We start from the raw sequence: 27,031 nt of genomic DNA on the forward strand, positions 1-27,031 counted from the left end.
AACCTGCACATTTACCTTCAGTAGTTAGAAATCATGTCTAATAAAAAGTAGCGGCACTGAAGATGCACAGTAGTATGTGTTCACACTATCACATACTGTACTCGTGATGTCTTTGTAATTCCACTATGTAAGTTTGGATCAAGCATCAGTCAGATAGATTGCTCTTTGGACTGCTCCCCTGAAAACCTTATTAGACTGCTGGAAATGAAAGAGTGAAAAGAGACTAGGGCAGAAATAAATAAACGCAGCATTGAAGCCACAGTGATAAATACAATGCAAAAGCCTATATTTTGGGGACAAAATATTGTCACATTGTTTTGGGTCTTTGCAATATGTACCAAGGGTGCACCATCATGATAAACAAACTGCAAACAGCCACTTAGAAGAAATATAACAATCAAACAAATAACTCAATTACTTTTCCAGTTTCTTTATCATCTACATTGTTTTTCCTTGTCTTACCATATCAAATAAATTTATAACATAACCAATCATTCATAATAACAATACATTGGAACAGTTGCAACTCCATTAACAGAATCAGTTGTTGTAGGATACATACTTTGGCAAATGCATTGAATTTGTAAAACCCTGTTTAGCACCATTTTATTAACCAATTGTATAAGAAACACTAATGGCAATCAGACAGTTCGGGATACAAAGACAGATCTTTGTGATATACCTCTTTTTAGTGATAGTGTACAAATAAAGACAGCTGATGTATGTTTATGTCTTCTGGTGAACCGTTCCCCTCTTGCATTCCATGGCTCATTACATTGGTAATACTTGGGATAGGAACGAGCTTGTCATCACTAATACCAAAAAAAGAAGCAATATTTCTTATAAAACCCCCACCTCTAACTCAGCACTTTCCCACACAACCAAAAGCTTCACGAGAATTCTAATTGTCAGGCTCCAATATAATAGACTAACTGAGTAAGACAGCGCTTACATTTATTAGTGTTACAGCAAAAGGAGAAAGTTTTCTTAGGAGAGGGTAGATACCAACTCAAACCATAGTCACTCCAAAGGTACATGCTAAAATAGTACAGTACTAAAGAGCTTTAGGCCATTTAAAAATCCTGGTTTATCATTGGCATCTGCACTGATTTTATGGAGGCACAATAGCAGGGGAGGCAAGATAGACAAGTATTCTACCATTGTACTGGAAACGTAAAGACTAAGTAGCGGGGTTCCAAAAAATATAGCATTATACATCCATGCGTATTGCAACAACTGTTTCAATAACAGACCTGTCATTTTTCTTTTCATTGTTAACATCCTGACAAATTTTTACACATAACTTTAAAGTCTGTTTTAAAGCTCTTTTCAAAATGTCTACTCCAGTGCACTGGGGTTTGAGATCTGTCCTCTAAATCCCTGTAGGAAGAGCGATGAAAAAAACCTTAACAAGTGCTCTGGCATTTCTGTTCCGTACCACATCATGGATCTATTGTTGTGTTACCTGTTTGACAATGTGGGCAATAATGCTTGGACTATCACTGCACTAGAGTGGACATTTTGAAAAAAGCTTTGAAAGCAGATTTTAAAGTTATATGCGTAAAAGGTTGTTAGGATGTTAAAAATGAAAAGAAAAATTACAGGTAGGTTATTTAAACAGTTGTAGCAACACGTGGGGACTTGTAACGCTGTATTTTTCGGAACACTGCTACTTACTCTTGAAATCCCTTCTAAACTGAATTAATAAATATATATATTTTCCAACTATATTAGGGCAGGCTGGATTTAGATACCCAGCAATGGTGTTTAAAGCAATACAACAAATCTACATTTCTTTATTTGCTTACATACAAAAAAAAAAAGACTGCCTTAAAGTCCACTTGCCAATCTGCCCAAATGCATTCATTGAAATGGTAATAGAACAAGTTGCATTATGCTTTTCCACATCAGTCCAAAGTTCTGCATAAGCAATTTATTACAGCTGAGGATAACAATGTATAATTATATCAAATGATCTACTCAAACTAACTAAAGATCAGTCACACTTCTGTGGCACTTTTTTTTTTTTTTTATATATTAAAAAAAAAACTTGATTGTGCAAATTTCACTTCACCAGAAGATGCTTCCAATGGGTTACAATTCAAGTATGTACATGGAGTCGTTCCTTCGTGCTACCTCTTCTCATTTTTTAATGTATTATTTTGTTTAATTTCTGCAAGTCACTTTGGATAAATTAACCAGTCCTGTGGTATAACGGTCCGACTTACAACAAGGCAGCTCTGTTCTGTAATTCTGTTCCTTTTACTACTGAAGTTATAAATACAGAATACACTACAGCGATCATTCTTATTGATACATGTAATAATCAATGGAGGAGGAATATTTAAGAGTTCAGCTGAATTCAATACAATTAAACCTTTAAGAAAATAACCTGAAAACATTTGCTGTCTAGCAACCAAATCTTAATACAGTATTCCTCAAACAAAACTGTAGTGATAGCACAGCAATAGGATTTAAAATGTTTATATATATATTATATATAACACATATATAATATACAAACATATACCCTTTTCTACAAAAATGCTAACTTTAAAAAATATTCATAATCATTCAAATAATAAATACTGTATTCTTGAATTCTGACACACTATAGCTCAAACATGGTGACAAATAAAAATAAGGAGATAGAGAGTAATTAAAAAAAATATATAAATGGTACACTTATAATACATTCTGCAAGTATACCAAACTTGTCACAGGTGTTCATTTTCTATGAAACAGTAGTAGTAGTAATGCAGGGATGACGAGCATGCACACTACAATATAGTCTACGGGAATTGCATGATTGTGCAGCATTTGCTTTAAATTGAGAGATACATGAATAAAGCTAGTAATTATCTACTGGTTATTTTTGTTCGTTCACTTTGCTTGTAGATTTTTATGGTCAGTCATTAGAAAACGGGAATAGCGTGTGGTCTGAAGAGTAATATGCAAATATTACAGTACATAAATTATTTACATGGTTTAATAAAAAATGCTTCGCCAGTTTGCAGATATGACTGGGAAAGATATGTGCCATACAACAGTGAAAATTGGTAGGCGACACAGACAGTACCTAAATTTCATTGCTCTTCGGCACACATTTTATGTGAACTACTCAAATCTTTTTAATCTGCTCTGATTTATCTCACAATTTAGCTGGTTTATAAATTAAACTTGTGTCCAATACATATTTTCATAACAAATTATGCCAATTTAGCTTTGAAAACTTGCCCGGAATTACTTGAAATCAGACACCCAGTCTCAGCCAGTACACTACCCTGGGATTAATTCAATCTGACTCAAAGCAGAATTAAACCTGGTAAACAATCAGACGCCTAAACCTTGAGGATTGATGTTTTAAAATATATACAACATGAGCGACTACAGAATAAAAAACAAACAGCTATAATTAAAGTAATTTTAGTACGTCCATTCATAAAATGTGGATGTAATCTGCTAAAATTAGAACTACATCCTTTAGAGCCTCAAACACACAATAAAATAAAAATAATAGTGAAACATCTCGAGTAAGATCTTTTTTTGTTTTTTTCTCCAGTATATAGTGGTTTCCTATCACAGACATAGTATCAGTTACATATTGCAGACCTACAACTGGCCTGAGAACCATTATGGAGCGAGTGAGCAGCAATGATCCAGGATGATCCAGCACACGAGACCAGTGCCTTTGGCAAACCAGCATCTTTGTTACAGGTGCCTACAGCCCACGCTGAACTTCACCAGCGTTACTTTGTCATCTTTTAAGACTGGCACCCTAGTGTTCATTACTGACCATTTATCAAAAGCAAAGAGTCTCTTCTAAGCATCGGTTGAGTTCTTTTTTTAACAGAGTTCCTTGAGGGTAAATATTAGGACGTGTTAAGTCTTCATTTAAAAAGTAAAACAGCAATCAAAACACCTGCCAAAAAAGGACAAGAAAATAAAATTCCAGCTGTACTGCAATTCAGGCAATCTCATGGAGATCCTAGTCATCCACAAGTATTAAGACTCAAGTCTTGCTGATGACAAGCAACAACTAACTAGTCCCAGCTTAAAATACAGATGCAGTCCATAGTAATATCATTTTACATATAGGAGACTGACTGTCTAAAATGTGTATCTGTACTGTACATGTATAACTACACACATACAGGATATTGGTATAGAACAGTGTGTGACGGGGCTCAGACGGAGAACTCCGCTCCCCCTTTTCTTGTCCTGGAAAGCAGGCGTCGCAGTCTCAGGCCAGCGAAGGGGTTGATCCAGAGCAGGGAGGGCTGGCCCCCGAACACCATTCTCATGCCCTCCCAGCGCACCCGCCGCTCCCAGGTGGGCTTCTCGTTCTTCAGCCTTTCGATTTCCTGAAAAGCAAACAAGCAGCCCATTAAAACAACGCAAACTACACCAATACTGGTTTCATTTATTACCGAATACCTTCTGCTTGAGTATGTATACGGTGGGGCTCGTACGTACCGACACCCTGTGGTTTCAGAGAATCAATCATTTAGCTGGTATTGAAGGTATTGTTACTAGTTAATTAAATATTTTCTCTTCCTTGTCCCGGACACATGGTGTGAAAAATGATTTACTGCTATTAATGTAAAGCTGCAACGGTTGAGACACTGAAACGGTAATGGACGAGGATTTCATTGTCACGTTTGGTAGTGAGGAAATCACTTTCCTAGCCATGCATCCTGTGTAAGAAGGGTTATCACATTTTTGAAAAAACACACCAATAGTATATTTAGTAGAGAGAGATAAAAGTGGGACTCAATGTGGTTTTTGTCTTTTTAGAATAGCCTCCTAAATAAAAAGTAGATCACCATGACCTATATCTGACTTCTGCAAAAAGTCATCTAGAAGCTTTGTTGAAGTCTGGGGAATATCTTTTTCCACTTCTCCAGTATCGCTCGACTGGATTCAGAACTGGAGACATTCTGGGCTCTGGACCAAAAACTTTGATTGATCCACCCCAGTGCTGAAACATTTATTGAAAAAACAACATTTATTGCATGACTTCAATAGATTGTGGCAATACATTTGGGCACTGTTGTAGAGAGTGATTAAAATGCCATTTTTAAGTTGGTTAACCATTCTTGGGCATAGAAATTCTACATTACTATGAAGGCAGATTAAACATACTGCCTTTTGAAAAGTTGCTTGAACTGCCAAAGCCTTTGTGACAAAACGTCTGCTGTGGATTTCTAACCCACCCAAAGGCATGTTGTCTCGCCTTCACAACTTACGTTTTCTGAATGATAAAACACAGAGAGCTTAGTAGAGTTATAACACAAGGAATTATTCTTATGTAGTCCAAGTAACTAAACCTTTTATGCTCTCATTACAATGCAATGTTTTAATGCTACTGCACTCTCAGTTCTATACTGTATACTCCAATTGTCTTATTTTAACATTGCCTTACAATACATTTGCTTGTTCTAGCAGTACAGCTGATCCATAAACAATGCACACTCACTCTATATGAATAAGGCTGTTAGTTTCTTTTTAAGATATGTTAGTGCATGTGTCCTAGTCTGCACTTGGGACTACAGTCCTTTATTATGAGATTAGGTGCAGCAAAGACAGTGGAAGCAATTAACTGTACCAGGAGGGAATGTTGGGGTTTGTATATTTAGTGCTCATGAAAGGAGAGGGACAATGGGCCCCATTTTCCTATTGATTTAGTTTCATGTTTTCCCATTTGTTCTTAAATTACATGTATTTTCATACTGCATGTTCCTTAAGCTGGGGTGTATAATTTAAACAAGGAGGTATTTTAAACTAGTAAGGCACAGTGCCAGCAGATGCCAGGATAGCCAAATTGAGCTGAGTTATGTGGTAATTTCACAATATGGTCAAATATCCACCGAAAACCTAAAACATCTTTCTCTTGTTACCTGAATCAGATTTGAAACAGGCCTCTAGGAGGCAAAAGGTATGAGATGCTATTGAATTCACTCTGTGACTAGCATAATATCAGAAGACTAGTTATGAACAGGGTGATGCCATTTCATTCCGTTTCCTATTAATTACAACTTCAAGCCAGCTCTTGTAGGAGCCCAATGACTCAGCAGAAACAACATGGCTTATTTAGAAACAAGCCATTTCCTACCTGCAACACTGTAAAAAAAGTATATCCTACCCACTAACCTGAGTCTGTATCCATTTACAACTTTCTATTGGCTGCACTTGAAATTGATTTCGTCACCTCTAACTCTTCTTTCTTCCAAGCTACAATCGGTCCAGTTCCCTCATCCTCTTCATTATTTATGCTTTTAGCCATTAGATTAGTCTAGTTTCCCTTATCTGGACTCCAAAGCCACAATATAAATTTCTATAGTATGGGGACCAAAACTGAAAGCAGTATTCTAAGTGTCGTCTAACCAGTGCATTTCATAGCACACCTCCACTGGTTTGTATGCAACACTCTTAACATAACATTTTTGCCACTTCTGTTAAATTCTGAATCCCTTTAGGATTTCCTGAAATGTTGCCTACAGTTTACTACGTATTGTTTTGTGTGACATCACAGGCACATTGACACAAAAAAACTGCTCTCGGATTTCGAAACATTCCCAAAGAGAACTCGGAGGGCTCACAGCACATAAGAATATTTCAAACTGGACTTTATACATTTTGAAAGTTACACAAGTACCAAACCATATTGGAAAGTGGCTTTTGTTCCCAGCGTATACAAGCCTTATGAATATTTATCTCCTCTTCAGACAATCCTATTTTTAGGTAATAAAACTTTCTGATGAAAGTTAATGACAAACATTATAGGCACTGCAGCAATCCTGGCCAAGAAGAAAGACATCATTTTACCTCAAGCTTGTAATTATTAGCATTATCATTATTATATTGCAATTTCTAAATGCAACTTTCAGTTTGCACTTTACAAATGAGCAATATTTTTTTTTTTCTCATTCATTTCTCCAAATGAAAGGAACCTTTGTTTTTTCACTCTTGATTTACAAACTTGTCAGTCAAAAAACCACACAGAAGTCATGCAGCAGTGGTCTGAAACAATAATACGCAGCTGTCGCTTTGTTAATCCATTGATAAGGACATGAGAGCTAATTTGCGAAGGGTGTTGTCCAAGGGCATTGTAGGTAAATGAAGCCTTTTAAGAGAAAGTAGCTTCAATTCTCATTCTCGAAGGTTTTTAAATGTGCCCTTCCCTTTTATGTCTGTAATAATTCACAATGGCTCTTACTAAAATTATTTTTTAAGTCTTTAATAGGATGCTTTCACCAGAGTACAGGGGCTGTGTTTCAGTTCTAGCTGTCTTCCATAGATTTGCAGCTATAGACTAGACCAGCCAGTGTCTTGGTAGAAGCAAGAGCCAGTGCCACTTTGGAGTAAGACTCCTAATACAAGAAACTTTGGCTGATCTAACCTACATTACATAAGTCTGAGGTAGGCAGAACTGAAGAGCAGCTCCAGAACACATACACCACCTTTACAATGATGGCTAGTGATTTGAGTGATCTCAGAAAGAACCACCCAGAGTGATTGCAAACATCATAAAAAGGGAAGGGGCAGTTACACCAACAACTTTCATTTGAAACTAACGGCTCTTTAACTTACCCTTTCTTAATTTTTAAATAATGTTTACAGGGTTAACCAGTGGAATGACTTCTTTAATCATAATAAAAGAGAACCAACTTAAATCTGCAGTGTCCCATCTTTAATGTTACACAAAAAAAAAAAAAAAAATGCAACACAAAATACAGTCTCTAAAATTTAAACGTTTCAGAAAGTGGACCTTGTTTACCAGCTAGTTTGTTTACATTTCCAAAGATAGTTTTAGTTGTAGGGACGCAATCTTCCTCCCCATCCTTGAACCTGCTCGTCACCAAAAAATACATTTCTGACATAACTTGCAACTGTTTGCATAGTTCTGTTAACATTTTATAGTAAATTAGGTAATAAGGTCTTAAATTTAGAGAAAACATATGGGAAACTACATCTTTAAATTTTATTTAACCCTTTTTTCTCAAACAAATTTGATGAAAACATTATTTTACCATATTAACGGCACTCAGTCTGCTATCTCGCTTCCTACGCACCTTGGGAGATGGCATCTGAAATAATTTAAATATTAAATTATAACTTTTTACTCCCCCCCCGCCCCCCCAAAAATCAGTGGTCACAATTGCCACAGCCTGAACAATGAATATACATTTTATATCTCATCTATCAAGTTCATTAGCCAACAAGGAAACTACAAACATCATCTCTTTATATAGAACACATGATCGTAATCAAATGTATTGGTTTCTTATGGCTGTGGCCCATGCTGAGAGAGTTCAGAGCTTGGCTGCCTAGCAATCAGGTTAACACACCACAGTTTTCCTGCAACAAGGAGAAAGGGGGGTGATTTGTGATACAACTTTATAAAATATTAAACCGTCATAATATTTTTCTAAGTAAAAGTACAACTACATCTAAGATCATTTAAAATATGTTAAATTAGTAAATTTTAATCAGCTTACTAACAAAGCCTAGAAGTGTTAATCATTAAATAATGATCAGGTTTTTTCAAATATCGTTATATGTTTATTTGTGGCTGAAGAGGACAGAACCCTGCTCCCTCACTACAGCAGGTATCCACACGTGATTTGGTTGTAAATATGATAACTGAATGGCGTGGTTCCCCATACAGGTAAAAAAACATATATACTATGTTTTAGTTTGTTTAAGAGAGTTATTACCTTCAGCTGTGCAGGTGTTACATGCACAATGTTACCATTATAAGCAGGCAATCCCCTTTGAATTTCTGATTTGCTTTCTGAACCATCGCAGAGCTGGATGATGCCACACAGAACCCTGCTGCACGTAGCAGCTGAAGCGTTTGGTTCACATAGGGACATTTCAATAGGGGAGGCAGTGTGTCTTTACAGCTGAAATCAGCTTTGGGTAATTTAAAACAAACTGTGAACAAGGTCTCTCTGCTTACAAAGCAAGAGCGCACTAAACCACTGAACAGTAAACAGCTTCAAATTTCATTTTAATAGATTTCTTTTATTGATTTCCCACCTGCTCGATATAAGAGGAAGCAAAAAGTCATGCAACATACCAGTAATGGTGTCCTTTTTCCTTTTTAGGCAACAAATGTTAGATCATGTTCAACACTCATTTCAGGCACGCTCAAACACGTTTGCGAGAACAAGGAAAACCATTTGAGAATTTAGTACCATAAAAGTAACAATCCCTGTGTTTACAACTTATTGCCCACCCTGTGTTGAATGGAATAAGGAAGTCTGTCAATACAGGACACTTGGGATTCTCCATGCAGGTTCAAAGACAGTGAGGTAAAGACAGATCTAACGACAAAAGAGAGCTCAATACTGGAGCAACAGAACCCAGAACTGCTCTGAATGATTGCAACCATGGGAAGGGAAACATTAAACACACACACACACACACACACACACACACCCACACGCACACGCACAAAATGACATTTGGAGCTATTTAACTAGCAGGAGCTATTCACAAAACTTTTTTAAAGGCTTTTTTTTTTTTTTTTTTTAATTACTCTTACCTTCATTAGAAACACTGAAAGAAGTCAGCCAAGCAAGAGATAGGGTTTAGTGAATATGACCCAATGTAACAAACCAAGGAACTATATTGTAGTGTAAAACAGTGGGGATAGCGTGTCAATGCAGCTTTACAAAAGATAAGTTGACATGACGGACATACCGTTTCGTCATTGCAGATGGAGTGGATTTGAGTTCCAAACATCACGGCTGTGAAGGTGAGGAAGAGTAGCGCCTCCAGGCAGAGGAAGATCAGCAGGATCACTGCTGCCGGGGGGGAGAAGTCGCTGCATTCTGGAGGCAAACCAAATGCAGGGACAGCCATTGTATTAACATGGGTACGACTGCAGTCAAAGACCATCCAGCAGTCTATTCTGTACTGTCAACAATACAGAAATGCTACACCAAATAATTCATAAATCAGGGTTACTAGCTCTCTTTCCAAGCTCCATTTTAGTTTGAAGGGATAAACAAACTGTGCACCTCCATATTCTTATGGTCAAGACCTACCCAAGACCCTGACTGAAAGATGTTGCCCTAACCTCAAAGGGGTTATAGCTACAAAATACTTCCACAAAATCTTACCAGTGGCGCATCAGCTATATAGGTCTCATGTGTAGTTTTGAAAAAAAAAAACATACACCCACACACAACACTATCAGGCAGTCTTGAAATTATTTTGTCATTTGACATGGAGAGACATTGTCCTTGTCCCTTCAACTTATTTTCTGCCATCAAGTCAGCTGTTTTCACCAATGTCTGACATGCTCTGCAGTCAGTATGCTCTGACCTGAAAACACAGCTAACATTAAACTAACAGTCAACCTGATATTACAGAACTTATAACTCTTTATCCTAGTTTAAATGAGAATACATGTTATAACATGTGGTACTCTCTAATACAAATTTCAGACCTATATAGCGAATGGAAATGTACGACAGGTGCTATTAATAGAACGTCTACATAGTAGCAAGGCTGAATACAAAGTTTCACATGCCAAGATGACTTAAACCGGTTCTTTGACAATTCAAGCAGTATAGAGCGTCTAAGACATGTGATCAGGAATCAATATAAATCTCTGGCTGAAAGCAGTAACACCACAACTATTTGTACTCAGCCAGCAATATTGGATTAGTTGATCATTTTAAAAATCAGTGTCCTTTTAAAGCAATTTAAGAGGCATATCCATGCAGCTGGGATTTTAAACCTGAACAGCACCGCTACAAAAACTTTTACAAGTGCCACCGAAGCCTCTGACACCAAGTATCCATGGAGCTGACAAAGATGGACAGGTCAGATACTCACCAGTCCATTGGTCTTTGACACAGGTGAAAAACTGAAAACCGGCTAAGATGAGGGCATGAGCAGAGATGATTGATATATACATCTGCAGAGAGAAAACACAAAACCCAGAGACATCAGGGACCTGCACTTCCTCCACTATAACAGTACTAATAAAAAACAGAACAGCTTCTGATCTGCCCATCAGTGGCAAAGCATATTTTTCAATAATGAGATACTGTGAGCAAAACAAATGTATTATTGTAAAAATAGACATATATGCGGATAAAGATTTATTTTTTTTTGGAAGGCAGAACTAGATCAAATTGAAAAGTTTCCTTTGGAATATAATTGTATTAAGCTATTAGAACAAACCCACCTGGATATTGTTGTATTAAGAATTGAAACTAGTTGACATTAAATACTAAATAATCGTTTTGAAGACATTGAAAAATACTTCCAGTCAAAACATTTGTAACTGAATTTAAGTAGTATTTCTACATTCCGCACTGTTGGGTGTTTAGTAGATATGGATGTTACGTGCAAGTAATAAGCTAAGAAATACTTACTGTGAAGAGTACAAAGAATTTCTGATTGCTTTCCCCAACGCAGTTGTTTACCCAGGGACAGTGGTGATCCATCTTTCGAATACATCTCTTGCAAATACTAATGGAGAGAAAGCAAATTCCAATAAATAAAATATATAAAATCAACCCATCTCATCCTGGTTGTCTCATGAACCATTTGGGCTAGGGATGCTTAATATTTTCCTTTCATTACTTAACTCTTTCCAAACTAAGTTAATGCAATGAAAAGACTCAGATAACTAATTACATAGATTAAGTGTATATATCTATCTATATACTGGATGCAATGGAGTGGTCCACAGTGTGTTTGAAATACATTTCCCTTAAACTGAGTTATTTAGCTTTTTCAGTACATGAATGGAAAGCTTAGAAAATTCAACGACATGTTCTATAATGCTTACCAATCAGCAGGCCCAATTCTTGTAGAGATGTAGGTTTTTTTAGTATTCTGCATTTAGTCTGTTTAACAAATCAGGTCCAATATGCTCCTGGTGAATCTGCTGATGAGGGACAGTGAGATTCTTGTTTTTCTTTACCTGCAGTGGTGTGCCCTCTCAGGTTTTATACTGCAGCACTTGGGGCACTTGTAGATCACCTCTCCTGGCTTCAGCTGCAAGCTGTCCATGTACTCTTTAGTGGCATTCCCCTTTGGCACAGCTCCCTGGAAGAGAATTAAAACAGATAATACAGGGAACATACAGAGCAGTAGAAAACAAGCCTGATCTCTTCTACAGCATCAGAGTGGTCTTAAAATGAGAACCATAGTCTTTTTTTCACTGTACCAGAAGTGTTTTTTTCTTAGATTAGAACAACAGTTTCATGTTATTTTTTTTATGTTTATTGCTTACCAGGAAAACAAAAAGGTTAAATACATTTTTGTGGTTGGTGATCTTTGCTAGTTTTTCAGATTTTTCAAATACCAAACTGAAACTGCCAGCCTTCATATACAAAGCATGGTACTGTACATGAACAACGTGAACATCTCTTTATACTGTAAAATAAGAAATGTGTATCACTTCTTTAATAAAGAGTTTATATTGAGCTGGCTTGATAAGTGTTCATTGCACCCAAACCTGTGTATAGATTGCTTTGCAGTAAATGAATGTTTTCTAATACCTAAAATCAGAGGTTGTATTTGCCATTGGTATTGCTTAAAGTAGTACTGGAATAAATAAGAACTAAATGAAATCTGAACTGCTTTAAGAAAAAAAAAAGATACATATTTTTTCATGCAGCATCTTTTACTTCACCAAATTGCCCCGATCTGTGTGATGCAATTTCAAGTGTCTGCAAGCATCTTACGCAGCAGAAAAAGCAGCACCAAACGGGTATGCAGATTGGAAACAAGTGCAAACTGAAATTTTACTGCTCTTACTAATACGAGTCCAGATATTATTTCATAAAAGGAAGCAGTACTGTACATTAGCACATTTATGTCAAATCCATTAAAATTATTTGCAATAAGTTCGTTCCTTGTCTCTGTCATTCCAAAGTTGGCATGTCTGGGTATAAGGCATTGGGTGCTACTCCGTTAATGGGCACTTGAAAGTCATCCTTAGCTTTGTCTCTGCCTGTTGGCAGGAATCTTGGCCACAAAATAATTAAGTATAGCAATTTTTGCTGCCAAAACTCCCTTGTTATTAGTTGCTGGGAGATACAGTATGAATACAGTAAGAGAGACCTGTATGTGTACATTTGTAAATAAATAAACCATACAACATGCCAGATATTTAATTGTCAGCAAAGCACCACAATGTAAAAAAAAAGTCATCAATTGGATGTGGGTCAAAATTTATTTCTGGAAACCATTTCTTAATCACATTGACTAAGACATGCTTTAATGGTTGCACTGGTTTCGAGGTATGAGAAGAAAGCACTAAAATGTTCTATACTCTCATACAGTTACTTACAGGGTCTGTCAGCATTGTCCGGAGGTGGGATGTGAGGGCTAGCACTGCCAGGAAGTTGAAAGCGACTCCATTGATCAAGGAGAACCAAAAGTTCTTGGAAGGCAACAGCATGACAAAAGTCACCACAAAGTCTGCGTAGAGGACCAGGAACCAGGTGATGAAAGCGCAGACCAAGCCACAGCCATCCCGGATGAACCAGATCTGGTCGGGCAGCTCGCTCTCGGAGGACGGCCCATCAAAGTCCTCCTCGTTGTTGAGAAGGGGGTGGTGCTCCACATCCCGGAGCCGGTGACCTGAAGACTGCATGGTCCCTCACTGCTGCCTGCTGAGAGAGTCAACCGCAACTTCAAAACACTCCAATTCCAATGTTACACTTGTTCAAAGTTAAATTACCTACATTAAGAGCACAGTTCTAACAGTTGAGGACTGGTGATAATACTGATAAGGCTTGATACATCTTGCCAATGCCCAGTTTCAGATTGAATTGTCTGGTTGAAGATTGAACTGAAGCGATGTCAAACCCCAAGCTCGATACTGGTACGAGATCAATTTTTACAAACTAGTTTTATGGTGCTGATGGAATTGTAGCATCACTCAAGAAGACCAATGTTTAGGAATCACCGATGAAGTAATCAACAGAAAGTCTAAAGACTCAAAGAGCAAGCAAATAAAATAACATGTAATCAGTATTGGCACTGCTAGTGTAACAGGGACCAGCGATCACGCAAGCAAGCAAGTGTGTTAACCACTATGCAAAAGAGCTAGGCTTGTCTGAATTGGTGGTTATACAGACTTTATCCTTACCTCATTTCAACAGTGGGGTCACTGCCTGTTAAAAGTACATACAGGTCTAAACCAATTACTTTTTTCACACCCAACATAAAAACCAACAGTGGTTAAGGCGCAAGTTAATGGGCTGTAGCCATCATATTGATGCATTTATCAGGCAACGGTTGAGTTAACTGCAAAAACCCATCTTTACAAAATTGTGCACTGTATAGGAAAAGTCAAACAGTTAGAAAGAAAGTAAACAAAACTTCAGGGGGTTCTGTAACACTAAGTATTTATATCCACTATAGAGTCAGGCAGCTGGGATTGTTATGTATAAAAAGTGGTTGATTAAATACTTTTAGTGAAGGTTACAGGAAGTACAGGAATACTGTGATAATGTCATCTTTAAAAAGTATTTTTTTCATCTCCCAATAGCAATAAAAACCATTTGCACAGGTCTCTTATTTTAATGTCGGTCACAGGAAGTGAGCTCAAACAGGAAACCGTGTTTATCCTCAAACTGAGTGAGCTTGTATCTGGGTCAAATCTTGAAAATGAAAACCTGATTTCTTGTGAGAAAGTTTAGAGATTATAGGTATGCTCTGGCCACTGTGGTTTACAGATACTCAAATGAGCTTCCCATCACCCTCCTTCCTACTCAATACATCTCCCCAGAAAAATCAGTTCAGCATTTAAACAAACAAGCTACAATAACCTACACTCAGCTTGCCATTTTACATTGAAATAAGGTACTTGCATAAGGTTTAGTAGATTTCTTAAGAACGGAGTTAGAAAAGAAATATGTCAGTAACATACAAACATTTATGTCTGGTTTCACAGACCCTGATTATCACTACTATTGGAACTAATTAAAGTTATTTTAGGTAAAGTAGTCCAAGACTTAAATAACTGCTTTATACCATGACAACATCCATGGTGTGTAGATTACCATCTTATGGCTAACAAAGGTGCTGGTTGCCAGTCTATCCGGGTTCACCAATGCTGGACATGCATTTGTACGCCAAGAATACTGGTGGGAGATTGGGGTCCGAATGGCATGCTCGGGATTGGTTAAGGTGGATGGAGGGCGCGGAGATAAATAGGAGTGCATGCCTGAGTGCAGTTGGAGAGTGAGTGAGTGAGTGCGTGAGTGAGCGAGTAACAGCGAGACGTAGCCTGGAATTTAGCACAGAGACATAGGGTTTTATTATTTTGTTTTGCTGGAGTGGTCCTTAATTTTTTATTTCCGCAGCAAAAAAAAAAAGAAACTGAAGGTGGGGAGGGGCAAAAAAAGTTTGGGAACCACTGCTCTAATAGCTCAGTCCGTCAGCTGTCCGTACCATAAAATAAATGGGTCACAGTGACCTCCAGTCACAATATAGGGAATAGCCCAACCAATAAAGAGGTCCGAAATGATGCTGCCCAAGATACAGATGAAATCTAAGTGTGACATCTACTCGCTGCCGTTCTCATACAGAGGATTTTCAGAACCAGTGCTTGGTGAAATCGGGTTGACTGTCTGAAGGGATTAAAATAAAACCCCAAAAAAAGCAGCCCCCTACAGACACGACCAAAACAGGCTAATCGTTACACAGCGACTTCCGCAACAGATTGTCCTCCCTAGGCAGTGTCTGGGTGAGTTTTAATTGCCTCAACCCTATTTTTATCCCTGGCAGACAGTAAAATTAATTTCTTCTTTGCCTGAGGCATACTGAAGGCTTAGTTGTGGGATTTACTTATCAAACTAGAACGGCACGCTGCACACTAAAATATGTGCAGTAATTTCATTCTGTGCCAGGAGTAGTAATGCAACAGTTAATCAGATTAATTGAATAATCGCAATGGTTGCATTAAAGTTGCTACCTTTTTTAGGACCGATATAGAAGTTGAAAGTGTTTTTTCCCGTTTTGGTTCAAATATACCTTATGGGCACACATCCAATAAAACCAATCAGCAACTCTTCAAATAGATCACTTTTTAAGATGCCTTTTTCTAATTTGAAAAGACTTTTGTACGAGAAGTTGCAGAAGTTATTAGTTACACTTTGGTGTACCAGCTGTACTTGGAGGTCAGACATGATTCCAACCATAGCTATTGGGATACAGTATCCAAAATTTACAACACTAGATTTTCTTTGCATGGGAGCACATTTTAGGCTACTGGGGGAGTTTAAAAAGTCACCAAGATACTGAGTGCAACATAAATGAATAGTACATTAGCTAAGGTAACTGCATTTTTTCATACCCACATCAAGCTTTATATTCAAAGAGTATCTGTTTATATATCATCCTGAAGCTGTACTGTAGGTAGATAGCAAGAGTGTGTCTGTTTCCAGACTGTTAGTGTGAAAAGAAGGCTTCAAGGAGGAAGGAAACATGCATGCCTGCAGATTCATGTAAAACAGGGAATACACACAAACAGGAAAGCCAATAAGGTTTACGAAGTTGTGCACACAGGAGGGACTATGGAAGAATAGTCACTATTTACCCAGTAATTATATTTAAGTATATCGCTGAACATAATTGTGGAACACTGCATTATACATTAAAGTATGTTTTTCTCTTTTTGACAGGGACATGCAGAGGCAGTCAAGACTGTTCTTGTGGCTACTGACCTAGAAAACATTTTTTTTAAAGCCATGGGCATTATTCCACTTAAAAGTTGTCATATAGCACTTGGGTCATGGCAATAAAAACAAATGGCTTCTTGCTTCAACAATATCACTATATAACTATCAGTAGCATTAAGGATTTTATAAACTTCAATTTAATCTTCTGGTTACTATTTTCTAAGCTGAAGAGAGGTCAGACTGTTAACGTCATAGCTCATACCAGAATGATTTTACTAGGCAACCAAATTTCAGTGAAGTTGACGTGGCACAATAAATTACCAGTTATCAAAATATTTCTCAAATTAAAAATGATCTACAAACATAATTAAAGCAATCCAATTTTTCTTCCTTTAAATGCTGAAGCAAAACTTACTGTGCAATACAGTACAGTACATGTGCTTAGCATATGAGTTTAGGGAATAGACTAGACGCTGGAAAAAAGAGAACTGATGTCCTGTTTTTTACTTTGTAAGTACAGCTGTTACAGCTATCTGAAACTAACCAAAACAAGTTTCAAGCCACCCTGTACAGTAAAAGCATACTTTCCAGGGGTTATAATTTTCCATTGCTTAGCAGTTCCATGGATCAGTTCCATGATGCATTCCTGGTTTTGCTATGAGTTTAATAAGACCTCTGCCTGTGCTTGTTACCTATACACTGTGACTAATCAAGCATGTATTAAAATCTGGAATGGGTGAAACTACTAAGCAATAGCAGTCTTATTTCCATCCCTGCTTTCCAAAAAACCAGGTTATCAGAACAAAATGTGTCGCCAAAGGAGATGAGATAATAGAGTTAATGTATGTTGTATCTTTGCTGTTGACTGAGTAAACCACAGTCTTTACATATCCACTTCCAACACTCAATTTCCTGAAGCCCCAAGTGCCCTAAACAGGCTGCAAGTCACGCCCATGCAACGTCAGCATCTATTTACTATCTAGGGAGTTCTGCTAGATTAGCTTATTTTTCTTTTTAAAATGACTACATCAGCTCTTTTTGTGAAAGCAAAAGCATCAATAACATGCTTAATTGACTGCTGACGCGGGCAGGTCCCTTGGCATAAATTAGCTAAAAAAAATTAAAAAAAAAACAGTGAGCCGAGCTTTAAAAAATGATTGGATATTCAAAATTGGGAGAAAACAAAAAATAATAATAATTGGTGACTACTAAATAAAAAATAAAAAAAAGAAGAAATGAAAGTAAAGATGTACCTTTTAAGTTTACAGATTTCCTACTCTTCCTGAACCACCAACGTACATACAAAACTCTGTCTGACACGTCTGTGTTCATTCATTATATTATTATATAAAATGTGCAGTTTATAAGAAATGTATGTTTTATAAAACATGCGTTTTCATTTTAAAACATGAAATCTGGTACAACTGTAATTTAAGAAATCCCTGTTTGCAAACCATTCTTTTAGACTGTCTTGCACTTCCTGGGGCATTTCATCTGGAATTTGTCCCCAACCATGCACTGGATTCTTTCCTGTCAATACCCATGCAAATGGAACCAAAGGAACCCCACTCCCACCCGCCTCAAATAAACATGCAGTTTGGTAAGCACCCCTTTATGATGATCCTAATGGATCAACTCCAGTTTCGATTCTTCAATATACCGAACTGCACTACCCACTGCAATGCGATATCACTCATTGTGTGCCCTGTAGAAATACTGACTGCAGAAAATGTCTCTGTAGAGGCAATTTAATATAGGCTGCCATTATTAGACACCAAGGCTATAATACCATTTCTCAAAAGAGAAAATAATAGAAACCCAAACCTCCAAACTGGTATTTCATAGCCTGAGTATATACAGTACTCTAATAAAGACAACTTCAGTGTTTGAAATGCACTAGGCCAACACTGGCAATTTTTTGTGCTCACTAATATAAGCCCCAATCACATTCTGAAATACTGTACTTAACATTTATGTGCTTGTATTGATCTGAATTGCATAGTCAACTCCAGTATTATGTGGGTAAATGCAAGGATGCATTTTATTATGTTGAAGCTTAATTAAATGCAAATATTAGCATTTTATGATCAATAGTACCAGTTCAGAGAGAGAGAGAGAGAGAGAGAGAGAGAGAGAGAGAGAGAGAGAGAGAGAGGGAGGTACATTTGCTGCTTTATAGTGTATGGCGTTTGATGACAAAGGTGTTAGTTTTACTGATCAAAACCAAAGTACAACCTCTTGTCACTTCATTATGTGCACACTTTTATGGACTTCAGTAGCATTTCCAATTTAGGTAATTATAACCTGTATAATTAAAAACAAATATTTCTTGTGTGATTGTGTTTTTATTTTTTAGTCAAAACTATCATTTGTTTATGCCTACTGTTATCTCATGTTAAGTAACTGCTATGATATGTGCACTTTGTGTGTCTGTTAAAATGGTGCTATTCCCTTTAAAAGATTGTTAAAAGCCCTTGCAGAGACATGCTGATCTAGAATTACATTGAAGAGTGAAACCTGTATTGATTTTCTGTAGAAAAAAAAAAAGAAAAACTGTAGCTTTCATTTCTGTAACAGCTGCTGCTTCGCAGTGGAGTCTTTATGGCAGCTTTTCAGGGTTTCAAGCCCAGGCAACAAACAAATACAAGAAAGGGGTTGTTTAGTTTTGCAAAAGCGCCACTCGTGAGGCGTAGTACTGGAACAACCCCAAACAGAGTGACTCAACATGCTCTCCATTGTGGAGGAAGAGCAAAGAAAGAGGAGAGGGAATACAATTGTTTAATGGTATTACAAGCCATGTCAATATTGGATCCTATCACAGTACCCTTATAAAAGTTAACCATGATAAATGTACATGGTAATTTAGCACTTTTCACACGGTAATACACTGCATTTATCATGGTTTTTCAGTTTTGTTTTTTTAATGCTTTACTACACCTCTCAGAATTTTATAATGCTTACCTACACTTTACCATACTTTAACTATGCTTTATTACACTTTCTTTAATGGAAATGCCAACAGATTTTTTTTATTATTATTAGTTAACTTAAGTTTCAGATAAGTCTTGATTTTTCTAACAACTTCTGTCAAGAACAGCTACAGAATGACAGCCTGTATCCTGAGTAAACAGAAAGGCAAGTTGAAAGTATTTTGCAGATAGTTTTCAATGGAAATTTTACTCATTTGTGGTTTTATAAAATATTATGCTGTAAAAAAAATATGATATTGTTGCCTATTGTTATTGATATTGTTATTGTTGTAGGCTTTTTGTGACAGCTCCAATAACTTACCTTTCTACATCAATGTTATGCCAGCATAATGTCCTTGTATCAGGCCTCTATTCTGGTGAGTTCTACAGCACTGGATTCAGAACAGGGGATCTAGACACACAGAGAGACTCATTAGGAGATGAAAGTGTGTCAATCTCTTGTCTTATTCATAACTTTAAAAAGACTCAATCTGAAGATACACAGTCATAAAGAGACTTTGTACTGTAATTAATATTGTGAAACATGTTATTATAAAAATGCAATGATAAACTTTCAGTACTAAATCCCTTCTCAGTCCCAGACATATAGCCAAATCGAAAATATATGAGAAGCACATTAAGTGGTAGTCTAAGATGGGCCAGTCGCAGCCAAACATACCACAATTTATATTTTCTTTGACAATTTGCAAAGTGCACATTTTGTTGTCTGTACTAATTAAAAAATATGTTCAATGAAGAGAGCCAATATATACCAATTTAAATATTATTTGTGTTATCTTAGCGAGATCTCCAGCGAGAGTTGTGCGACATTTTTTTAAATAAATAGTGGCAGTTGAGTTGTGGTTTGCTGCAGCAGAGAGTGCCTGAAGGATAACGTCCATACATGCAAGTATACAAGAATCAAAATAATGTTGTTTTTGTTAAATGTAAAAGTCATCTATACATTCTGTTCCGTCTTCATTTTACCTGTCTTAATACTGTTATGTAAAAAATGAAAGACAGTTTAATCCCATCAGATTCTATAGTGGGGCCCCAACCTTCACCCCCAAAAAGCTTTTCATAATCATACAGCAGCCCCTCGCTAAACCGGACATGTTTGTCCAACATAAGGAGGTGTCGGGTTTAAAAACAATACAATAAAATCACACACACACATACATTTACAGCTCTCGATGTATTTGAAATATAAATCATTGTGCTGAAATAACACTAATGTGTTTTGGGTAGGCTACATATTACATTATGTAAAAATATGAATCTGTACAGTAGGCCTATACAGTATACAGTCCAGTAGTAAAATCAAATGAATACCTAGCAAACTTATTTTTTACTTTAGCCTACTGGTAACACAAAAATCATGCTGCTGCATTGTACGCACTGGTGTACAATGGAAATAAAAGATTATTTTAAATTGAAATTAAATGATTTTAGGGCTCTATTTTAATTATTATTTTTCACTTGGTCTACTTAGTAGCCTAGACAATTAATACACAATAGATCATGGTCCTATACAGATTGCACATGTGTGCAGTCTATTTCTCCCAACACACTGGGAAAACCAGAAATGTCATAAAAAATTGTTTTCAAGGCTTACAAGTACACCCTGACTTTAGTGAAAAGATACTTGGGTGTTCGTCTCAAATACATTGAGCACAACTGGCAACAGACGAGAAAAAGCGGACTGGGAAATGCCAGCAACAATTGTGGCTGTTTAAAACACGCTTTCAAAAGTTCTTAACAAATTGATGCAATTGTAAGTGTCGCAATTGCCCGCAGCTTTCGTACATCTCATTACAATATTGTTGATCCCTCATTTGCAATATCTCCACCCTGTTTTGCAAATTTCTGCAGAAATGCCCAGAATTACAAATTCATTGGCTAAAGCGCAAATAAGAAATGCGGCTGCAAAGCATTTGTTAAAATGATGCTAACAGCGCTGCGTTTGTTTAATAAATTTCATGCTACACTTCCTTCTGGTTTGCATGTGGTTTGCAACGATTGTGACAGACGCAACACTTTAGTACATCTACCCTTAAGTGTGCTTCCAAACCACTACACTAAAACCAAATCTGAAAAGTAAATATAACAAACGGGATTTGCTACAATGGCTAGATTATTCATCAATTCTTTCTAATGGCACTAAATGTTTTTTTTTTTGGTTCGAGTAGGGTTATTGCATCAACACCCCTGACTTGTATAAAACTATTTGTAACTATAGTCAATAAAATTTAAGGTTAATCCATAAAGGGATTAAAAAAAGTCAAGCAAACAAACTGTTGTTTTCTGTATTTAATCAGTATTATAAGTTATTTCTTATAGATTTCCGCTGAATTTATTGTTTTAGTTTATTGGTAATCCTAAAGGAACGTGTGAGTAAATATATTATCCTTAATTAAAAAAAGAAATATTTCTCAAAATATACCCAATTACTGAAATAATTCCTATCATCAGCTATAACAGTTGTGGCAACAGAAACATTGTAAGAAATAAGAAATTGCTCCTGAGAAAAGGGCCACATTTTCTAGGGTTGTAATTACATTAAAGACATGTTAACAGTTTGCAAACAACTATTTTTTTTTTTTTTTTTCCCCGGCTGAAACAAAGCTCTTAGTTAACCAGCCTCTATATCTTAGCCACTTTTTAACATCTGCCACACATGCAAGTCATTTCTTTCAGTTCCCAAAGACACGCAGATGGTCTTACCTTACGCAGCGAGGTGACAGGAGGTACACAGGAATTCTTCATTTTAAATACTGCTTTGTCAACTATTCTGCACAACATGCTGCTAGACCCATGGTTGCATCTATTCTAACAACTGCTTATTATCAGATGTGTTTATGTTGGAGGGAGTTAGTAATGCTTCTATTATCAGTGCAGGTCATGTGCAGTGGAGATGCTACACGAGTTCCTCTGGTCTCACTCAGAAGGGAGTGCCATCACCAAGGTGACACTCTGCTGCCTTTGGGTTCACAGCAGAGCACTTTAAGCATGCATATGCCAAATGCTTGTGCCGAGGCCTAAACCAACACTCCCCATTGAGCAGTACTCATTAGTCTTTGTTTGTATTACGGCTGGATAGGCCGGTTTGCATGATGAACCTTGTGTTTTTTTTGTATTTAATAACTGCCTGTTTTATTTAATTGAGCATGGCAAGTATCTGAATATTTATAAGCACTGTCAGTCTCATGTGTATGTGATATCACAAGGACATCAGGGATATAAATATAGGCAATATCATATACGGGGAAAGTACTGTATGACATGCACACTCATCATCAGCCCTGAATGATTGTTCTTTCTTACAAAATACTATAACAACAAGGCCAAGTTGGAAACCAGTGTCATCAACCATCCAAACAGCACACACAGTTTTGGAAAAGGTAGACTTCCACTACAGCAAGAAAAAAAACTCTCCAGTTTTGGCAATTATTTTTAAGTGTAATGTAGTAAACTGTGTAAGGTAAGAAACAATCCAAATCTAAACAAATCATTCTATTATACTGTACCCTCAAAAGGACCTTAACTTGTTCAATAGCACAAAAAAAACAGTATAAAGTAATTAATTGTATCCTTTAAAGACTAGGCTTTTTTCTGCCTTTCATATGTGTTGAATTTATATATCCCAGTTGTTTTGAAATAATAGCTTAAAGTCTGTAGAAAATGCTAATACATAATACTTCCACTTATTATGTAAACACATGGAACCATCCCTTGCCTCAAGGAAATCTTATACTGTGTCACACCCTTTTTCCTATCAAGTGCTGTAAAACAACAAGTACCATTCCCTGCCATGGTATATTGCTCCTGTAAAGGTATTCATTATTAATCTTGAGCTGCTGCTGCATTTTTTAATGTGTGTAGGGTACTTTATTAATACACTTGTCTTTTGCTTTTCTCTTATTCTATTAATTTCATATGCTGAGACATGTGCGTCATGACAAGTAATAAATATTTATGTATCTATTGATTCATATTGTGTCTGGTGTCAACTCCATCTTACACTTCGGCTAAGAGGAATGTTCTCTTAGCCAGAGACGACTGTAACCCACAACCCAGGCAGCTCAGACTTAGCTACTATAACAATGCTGTTGAGGACAATTTGAACAGTTGACCCCACACCGACCAGGATAAGACTCCTACTGCAGAGTATTTTTTATCTATTCCAGTTTTTACTACGGGCACGATTAGCCACAGTGCACAGGTAACACTCTCAGGTTTGTCTTATTCAACATAGTAAAAACAGGAATGGATCAAACAGCTATGAAAAGGGAGTCTTATTTCCATCCCTGCAGATTTACGCACACTCATACTACAGCTACAGTATATGTAATGGATTAGATTTGATCACCTCTGAGAAAATTCAGCAATCAATCTTTTAGAAATGCCTGTCTTTAAAATATAAAATATATTCCAATTTCACGTGCATCCTTAAAAAGTTACAGTCTACATTAATTTAACGGTTTCCTACATGATTGCATGGTTAGCCTAGAAAGCCCAGTTTCTTCATTTTCCATTCTATATCATTTCGGCTGCAGCGAAACAAGCTTCTGCTTCCGATTAATCCATAGTGCCACTATGTCAGTACTCGTGAAACACTGTATCAGCCATCTGTCAACATACCGCAATTCAACAGCCATCTATCATACCAGGCTGCCACAAAAAAGAAACAACAATGTAGAAAGTTCAAATGTATTTGCCGAGCAGTTTCTGCGTTCTCTCTGGGTTTAGCGGCAGTCACACATAAAATAATAATATACAGCACGAAAGCTATATATATATATATATATATATATATATATATATATATATATATATATATATATATATATATATATATGGCGATAAAATACGCGTTCAGTTTCCAGCGGTTTTAATCGTTTACTTAGGTAATTGACCTCGGCTTTTCGCACTCAGACCTTGACATTACAAAGTAAATCAAGTTTAGAAGATTAAACAGAACACACCCTTTCAGCAAATCCAAATGCATTACTTGGCCAATGAGAGGAACCTTTAAAGCGAATTACAAATCACATAAGAGTACACCACACGGGTCGTTTTTTAGGTACCCCCTCTTAATTTAATGTTACAATCAGTTTTAATAGTCCTTCCTTATACTGTAGGTACCATCCATTTTCTTTAATAAAACAACACGTAACATTGTTACATCTTTAAATAATATCAATGGCAGATTAATTTGGTCGGTCTGTCGATTTAAAAAAGGGGGGAATGTTTGTTAATAAAAAAACAAAGTCAGCGTTTTGTATTTACTAGTCATATTTCAAAAAGGCACTGAACTAAAGAAAACCTCAGTCATGCAATCGAACATAGATTTAGTTCAGTCGAATTTAGAAATTGTATGTGTGTTCAAATAGATACAGTGAGTGCTAGATTACTGCAATCTAAATTAATAATTAACACAGAAATGACATGTGTACATTTATCATAAATATTATACCATACTAACAGAAGATCAAGTTTCAATTGAATGTAGTATCTCACTTACCGTAGAATGCTGGCTTCAATGGTTTTCTTACTTCAGTTGTTTAAAATAAATTGAAACACAATTTGATTCGTTCTATTATTGCAGTTTCCCCCATTGTAAATCTTCTCGCACAATACGGGCACTACTACTTCCGGAGTTCTCTTCGGCTCTCCTCGGAATTCGTAATGCAAGAGTCGGGTTCACCCGGAACTATTCGGAAACATTCAGGTATTGCCCTGGAAGAAAAAAAGTAAACAAGTTTGAGATTTGACACAGGCCCTGGTTTTTGGGGTGGAACCGCATAACAGTCTCGCGGTTTGATTGGTCGTTGTCTGTCACAGGAATACGTTAAGTTGCAGGCATTTTTAACATTGCGATCAGAGAGAGAGAAATCTGCTTTACACACACTTTCAATTAAAATATAACAAACTATCGGTAATTACTTTCTATGAATGATCATGTTATGCACGAATCTAAGAATTGGCTTTCTATGGTGGTGTTCTTTTTTCTTTCAAATAGCATATCTATTTTGCATTGAAATAGATGTATGAAAAATAATTAAAGCAGTCATTTTCCTTGATTAAAGGCTAACATTAAAACATATTTTTGAGAAGGAACATGGTATTCCATAAAAAGCACATCTCATTTTCTTATGTAAAATCCATCACTATATTGTAGCGTTTTGGGTTCTTTTTGGGACAGAAATGAAACTGCAACTGTGAGTAGATGAAGGCCGTTTATTTTTACAATAATTAAATAATCACAAAATAAAATAATAAAGTGAGGGAAAGTGGATTGGGAGAAAATAAATGATTGCAGTAGTTTTTCTTTTACCCTACCTTTCCCAGTCTTTTCCAAGCACCCCTTATATGCCCTCGCTCCCCCTCTCTTTTGAGCCAAAGCTGCACTCCCATTTCCCTCCACACACATCCACACGCAACCCCTGAACACACACACAACCATGCAACCTCTGCACACACACACCACCATGCAACCCCTGCACACTCACACCACCATGCAACCCCTGCACACACACACCACCATGCAACCTCTGCACACTCACACCACCATGCAACCCCTGCACACACACACCACCATGCAACCTCTGCACACACACACACCACCATGCAACCCCTGCACACACACACCACCATGCAACCTCTGCACACACACACACCACCATGCAACCCCTGCACACTCACACCACCATGCAACCCCTGCACACACACACCACCATGCAACCTCTGCACACTCACACCACCATGCAACCCCTGCACACACACACCACCATGCAACCTCTGCACACACACACACCACCATGCAATCCCTGCACGCACACACCACCATACAACCCCTGCACGCACACACCAAAGCAGTCGTTTCCTTTATTAAAGGCTAATATTAAAACACATTTTTGAGAAGGAACATGGTATTCCAAAAAAAAAGGACATCTCTTTTGCTTATGTAATGTCCATCAATATATAGTCATGCATAGGGGTTTATCAGACCTTCTGGGTTTAAGAGACCAGTGCCCTTCAACAACTTCAAATAAGTCTTATTGTATTGTATTAGTCAACATTTTCCTTATCTGTTTCTGATAGTTTATACTGTAGGCCAGGGGTTTTCAACCTTTTTTTGAAACTTAACCCCTTCTATCTGGAGTTTTCAGCTCAAGTACCCCTTTACAATTTTCACTCAACTGAACAGTACCTCAGTTGCAATAAAATGGAGAATAATCTGATGAACACATTCCCCCTCCCCCCTCCCCCCCCCCCCCTGTTTATTTAATAAATAATTTAATGTCACAACAGTTTGGGTGACAAACTGCTGGTTTAGGACAGAATAACAAACAGTAGGCTTAATTCTTAAAACTTTTAATTACAAGTATTTGG

General features: G+C 37.0%; 1 protein-coding gene across 5 annotated transcripts; it reads right to left on the reverse strand.

The window, feature by feature from the left end:
• Positions 1 to 265: 265 nt before the first annotated feature.
• On the reverse strand, positions 266 to 25,383 carry LOC117424030 (palmitoyltransferase ZDHHC7-like). Of its 5 annotated transcripts, none has more exons than XM_034040046.3 (9): positions 25,161 to 25,383; positions 19,959 to 20,048; positions 13,328 to 13,649; positions 11,954 to 12,078; positions 11,400 to 11,496; positions 10,855 to 10,936; positions 9,712 to 9,842; positions 8,034 to 8,090; positions 266 to 4,364 (listed from the first exon to the last, which is right to left on the reverse strand). In XM_034040046.3, exons 3-9 carry the CDS (start codon positions 13,631 to 13,633, stop codon positions 4,188 to 4,190), a joined length of 975 nt encoding a protein of 324 aa, XP_033895937.2. In that variant the 5' UTR covers positions 13,634 to 13,649; positions 19,959 to 20,048; positions 25,161 to 25,383; the 3' UTR covers positions 266 to 4,187. The 5 variants fall into 5 exon arrangements, with proteins under 5 accessions (XP_033895937.2, XP_033895936.2, XP_058848626.1 ...); XM_034040045.3 differs by having other exon boundaries at positions 13,328 to 13,652; XM_058992643.1 differs by lacking the exon at positions 19,959 to 20,048.
• Positions 25,384 to 27,031: the final 1,648 nt, after the last annotated feature.

The sequence above is a fragment of the Acipenser ruthenus genome, chromosome 19 (genome assembly GCF_902713425.1).
Source record: "Acipenser ruthenus chromosome 19, fAciRut3.2 maternal haplotype, whole genome shotgun sequence".
Lineage (NCBI taxonomy): Eukaryota > Metazoa > Chordata > Actinopteri > Acipenseriformes > Acipenseridae > Acipenser > Acipenser ruthenus.

Bases quoted from the DNA above. Each gene is read 5' to 3' on its own strand.
- LOC117424030 (XM_058992643.1), bottom strand. From the start codon at position 13,633: ATGCAGTCTTCAGGTCACCGGCTCCGGGATGTGGAGCACCACCCCCTT. The intron at 11,497-11,953 runs GTAAAGAAAAAC...TCTCTCCATTAG, and splicing joins GAGAGGGCACACCACTGCAG to TATTTGCAAGAGATGTATTC. The intron at 9,843-10,854 runs GTGAGTATCTGA...GTTTGCCTCCAG, and splicing joins TGTCAAAGACCAATGGACTG to AATGCAGCGACTTCTCCCCC.